This window comes from Chenopodium quinoa, unplaced genomic scaffold, assembly GCF_001683475.1.
Source record: "Chenopodium quinoa cultivar QQ74 unplaced genomic scaffold, ASM168347v1, whole genome shotgun sequence".
NCBI lineage: Eukaryota > Viridiplantae > Streptophyta > Magnoliopsida > Caryophyllales > Amaranthaceae > Chenopodium > Chenopodium quinoa.
In genome coordinates, this window is record NW_018743292.1 from 10,020,572 (window position 1) to 10,026,111 (window position 5,540).

General features: G+C 31.9%; 1 protein-coding gene across 1 annotated transcript; it reads right to left on the bottom strand.

The window, feature by feature from the left end:
* Nucleotides 1-1,709: 1,709 nt before the first annotated feature.
* On the bottom strand, nucleotides 1,710-5,199 carry LOC110736958 (transcription factor bHLH94-like). Its single transcript, XM_021917297.1, has 3 exons — nucleotides 4,039-5,199; nucleotides 2,550-3,008; nucleotides 1,710-2,165 (listed from the first exon to the last, which is right to left on the bottom strand). The coding sequence occupies exons 1-3, from the start codon at nucleotides 4,639-4,641 to the stop codon at nucleotides 2,085-2,087; spliced, it is 1,143 nt and encodes a 380-aa protein (XP_021772989.1). The 5' UTR covers nucleotides 4,642-5,199; the 3' UTR covers nucleotides 1,710-2,084.
* Nucleotides 5,200-5,540: the final 341 nt, after the last annotated feature.

Genomic DNA, 5,540 nt, shown 5'->3' on the forward strand with positions numbered 1-5,540 from the left:
GCATTTCCCTTTCCACCACCACCACCACCACTTGCGCCACAACAGCCGCTTCAACACTAACAATTGACACAAACAACAGCGGCGCTTGACCACTGCAGCCAACCACCTCCAAATTCACACCACCCCCAAATCGCCACAAAATCGCCACCACTAAATAGCCACACCAAATTGCACCCAATTTACCACCACCAAATCGCACCAAGTAGCCACCAAATCGCACCCAAATCGCACCACCAAATCGTACCAAATCGCCACCAAATAGGCACCAAATCTTATTCTGGGCCATTGCTTGGAAATGTGTCTGAGGGTTTTGGGAAGTATGCATGGTCATGTTTATGACAGAGAGTGGAGAAAGGGGGATGAGACACGGGTGGGGCAGACTTAGATTTCCTTCTGGAGCAGTTTGAGGGTGAGTTTTCAGTGGTAATTGTGTTTGAAGGGGCTGCCGCACGAACTATTGGGTGCGGACTGCCGCAGCCAATAGTTTGTGTTGGTATTATTGTGATAAATTTATCTCTCTAATAAATCGATCTATCTCTATTTTCTTGATGGAAATTGGAAATTTTATTGATTAATTTGAGAAGATATAGGCTTTGTTTGGGAATTAAAGAGTTAGTGGTTAATTGGTTTATCAATTAGCTACTAGCTGTTAGCCATTAACTGGTTGTATTAAATTGGTTGTCAAACGATCATAATAGTTTTTTTTATGAATTAAAGTATTTAGTAAATATTTGCTTGTTATTTACTAATCTATTGAGTAAAATGATAGTTGATAATATTGGAATAATATATTGGTATGAAAGATGGGAGAATCCTTAGTGAATGATAAAGTAAATTTGACCAAGTTTAGGGTAGAATAAATTGAAGTCATATTAAGTTAGTTTTATAGTATATTCACAAACATCTATTCCAAAAAAACTCGTTCAAGCAGCTTTCATAAATTAGTTTTTTTAAAATCAAACATCTCTTTTAATCCTCTTTCAACCAAACACTCACAAGTTTGAATTTATCATCAACTAGTTTTGTGTCCGGGCGATTCCCAAATTGTTTCATATAATCCCTTTTGATAATGCAGGATATTTATATACGATATCATCGCTTATATTTATAAAATAGTGTACTTTTGTAGTTTTGTTTATAAATAGAAATCTATGTTATTATTGACTTAAACTTATTTTTATTGAACTTAAAAGTATATAATTTTAACTAATTAAAACTTATTTTTACTAATTCTCTATTATTTTTTTACATAGATTAAATATATTGTAAATGGATCTTATTTTAAAGAGCTTTTTAAAACGAATTTTATGATGGAAATAGAATCGAGTTATAGGATATGTATTTAAAGTTATGATTAATTTTGTATATATGAAATATTAGAACTATATTGATAATAAAACTCTATACAATATTGTTATCTTAAAAAAAAATCTATCCTTTAACATTATACGTCTCACAATAATACCTATTTGTTGCCTATGTGGCGTGACACTTGGCAAAAAATTGGAATGCCAAATGTCGCTGTCTCATGGCCTGGCTGCGAGACCGGCTTTATTTATTACTGATATATGATTAAGAGACAGAGGGAGTAATATATATAGATTATGCCATAACCTTAATTTAAAAAGTGTAAATCCTATATTTCAAAAAAAAAAAAAAAAGGTGTAAATCCTACTATTATATAAATGTAATAACCTTAATTCAATTGTAACAATTATGAGAGATCAAGAGGGAAAACTAATGAAGCAATTTAGTTTATGCACAAAACTATAATTTCTAGCAAAATAACGAGAGACATGCTTTAATTACTTGCTTATAAACGACAATATGCGACCATAAAATTAGCCACAAATTGCAATTGGGAAGTACAGACATTATACTAGCTAGCTAGTACATGATTAATCACAAGAAAAAAGATTAAAATGTTTAGATTGGTTGGAGAAATATAATTGGACAGCCAGCTAATAAGAGTACTGCTGGCTTTTATAAAGAAACACATAAATAAAGACTAATTAATCAACAGTTACATATAATTTAAAAAAGGAAAAAAAAAAAAAAAAAAAAAACCTAGCTAGCTAGCCTCTTCATTCTTGAATCCTACCTAGTAATTGGTACACTTCTCTTGCAATTTCATCCACGGAGTTTAGTTTGCTCTCATCTTCTACCTGCAATCATATATCATAATTTATGTGAGATAATTAAACATCTATATTAGCACAAATTTTATCAAATTTCCTAATAGCTATATAGACTTAATTAATTACATGCATCACATCGACCACAGGTACATCTTTAGATATTAATCTCTATCCATTTTAAACAAGTTTATACAAAAAAAATTACCAAAAAAAATTATCTATATGTAGAAATGTCGTGTGGCTGACACAATTAGTGTCACACATTAAATCGAAGAAATAACATAGAGATTAGATGCAATAGTAACACTACGTACATAACTACATTTAATGTCGAGCATTCAAGAGAAAATGATATTCATTAATATAAGCTAAGGAATTGAATTAAGCAAGGTAGGTTAAGAATTTACAAACCTTGAGACTAAAAGAGTAAAGGACAACTCCATCATCAGCAGTGTTGACATTAAGATGTAGGATGGACAACCTCAAACTATGCAAGCCAGACACAAGCTTAGATAGCTGCTTAGGCGGACGCCTTAATCTTATTTTAAGGTGTGCGTGGCTCTCAACCATTGTCACCTCTACATCCGCGGCCAACCCACCACTATCACCACTACCTCGAACACTAGCATGATCAAGTTGTTGAGGGCTTGTTGCGTCGCTAGCCTTTGTTTGATCTTCATTATCAACGTTGCTATTGCTAGAAAATTGTGGAAAGGTGAAGAACTCTCCAAAGGGCATTGTTGAGCTTGATGAGTTACCGTTTGATTCGAGATTCTCTTTCATTTGCTTCTTTGCACTCAAATTTTGTACGTTATGTTCTAGCTCCTTTACAAAGTTGATTGCTGCTCCAACTATTGAAGCTTGGTCTCCCTTTAATATGTAAAATGAAAAGTAAAAGCAAGGTTAGCTTTTACTTTTTACTGGCTTACACATTGCTTGCCTTTTTTTAAAAAAAAATTGTTTTGTTCAAATTGATCCATTTTAGGAAGAGCTAGAGATCTCCTTGCCTTAATTACATATATTAGGGAAATTGATAATTCAATTTCAGATTCAAAAATTGATTTTGGCACTTTTGATCACGACTTAACGAGAGCATAGTCTAAGGGATCAATTCCCCTTATAAAGGTTTAGCATTGCATTTCCATATAAAATTTCCTCTGAATTAAAATATAATAAAGTGCATGTCTTGTAGAAATTATAAAGTAAAAAATTGATTAAGCTATAAATTTTAGTTTGATACAAAATTATTATGCAAGAATTATATATACTATCATGAACTTAATAGTGGATAAGGAGATCCAATTTTCTACAAAATGAGGGTGAAAATCAAATTCAAATTTAAAGAACTTTTTGTCTATAAAAGTTTTCCTCTTTATTTTTGGGAGATCAAAGAAAGCAAACATTGCCCTTAAAATTTGTATGAACTTGGTCTATTATTAAAAAATGAAAACATAGGTAACAATTAATATAAGGTTAACCATAAAAGGTAGGACTTGATATGTACTTCAAATTACGCTTCTCAATAGTGTATACCGATCAAGATATATGGCTTTGTACATCTAGGAGACAAATTATTCACTTCAAATTGATCATCACACATTTAATTCACCCTCTAATAATCAACCTTAACTCACATAGTTGTACACAACACGCATTAAATTACTCTCTATGTTCAAAAAATAATTTTAACTATGATAATGAGAATTTTACTAGTGACATGACAATTATTAAAGACGGTAGCTTTTTGTACACAAAAGGCTACACATAATTGACCTTCTATTCTCCTAGGGACAAGCCTCATGAGCTACGATGCCATAGTGTACATAAAAATAATCATAATGTATATAGAATAAGTAGATAAATTAAGAGAAAATAGGAGAAAGAAAAAGATTATACATACCCTTTGAACATAAGACTCAGGCATCAAAGATCTAAGCACATTCAAGTACTCATTCATCTGCTTCCTTCTATTCCTCTCAACAGCAATGTGAGTCATCCTTTGATTCTCAATCTCCTCTTGATTCTTCTTAGCTCTAGCACGACGTCGTTGCTTCGGCCTCATCACCATCTCCATAGCAACACCATCATCATAACCCTCCACCCCCTTTGGCTCGCGCTCTTCGTCGGGGGATGAGGAGTTAGCCAACCTCCAACACTCATGATCGTAGCTATTCAATGGTGGTAAATCACTAACAACACTAGAAGTAGGAGGAATAATACCATCATCATTATTAACTACTCCATGATGAGAATAATAATAAGAATGCCAATCAAAATCTACTTGATTAGTATCATTATTATTACTATTATTCTCAACTAAGTAACAACTATCATTAATATTGTTACAATCATAAAAAAAAAAAGTATCATTATTATTGTAATTAATATTGGTAATATTATTATTATCAAACCAAGGTTCTAATAATAAAGGGTAGAAATTATCCTTGTTGCCATTAATATGGCTAAAAAGGTCTTGTTGATAAACGGCTGCTTCTAGTGCCATCGCTATAAAATGGGTCGCCCCACCAAATGCAAAGCAAGCTCTTTTTTTTTTTTTTCTCTATATTTGGGCAACAAAAGGAAGTGGGATGGTTATTAAGCTAGACTAAGAAAGATAATATATCAAAGTTAATGTTTTTGTGCTTTCTTTAGAAACATTTTTGGGGGTTTTATAGGCCCCTTAATGTTCTACAGCATATATTGCACGTGAAATTCTTTGGCTGATTGTTTTATTTATTTTTTTTTTCACAAATAAAGGGTAAAATAGACTTCATTAGTGTTGTATAATAAGAAAGATTAGTGAATGATTATGTGTGTAGGATTTGATTAGTTCATTGTTGGAAGGATATTTTTGGTATTGTGAAGACTTTTTTTTTTTCCTTCTAATGTTTATGTTCTATTCACTTGAATTTCACCTTAATTTGTTAGCCCAACTACAGCTGATATTAGATCAAAATATCCTATTAAAATTTAATTAAATAAGTAAAAAATAGTTTGTTTTATACGGATATTGGTTACTTTATTCTATTTTATAAAGACAATTCAATTCCTTTCCAATGGGTACCTAGTTAGTTTTTCACTAAGTACTTAGCATTGCAACTAACCAGTTCCAACGAGGATCTAGTTTTGGATCTGATTTCACCGAGTACCCAAAAATGGTTTTGGGAAACTAGGAATTAGAGTTAGAACCGGTTATGAACGTGTCTAAATTCATGGATCCAACAGTTTTCTACTGGTGTTATATGTCTGTTACATGTGTTTGCTTACCCCTAGTTATTACAGAGTAGTTGTCAATAGTACTTGAATAACATAATCAATTCATCATGAACTTTACTTATGTGAGCTTATTGGTATGTCTTGATCTAATTAAACCTGTATAATTAAGGTTATTAATTAATTTAT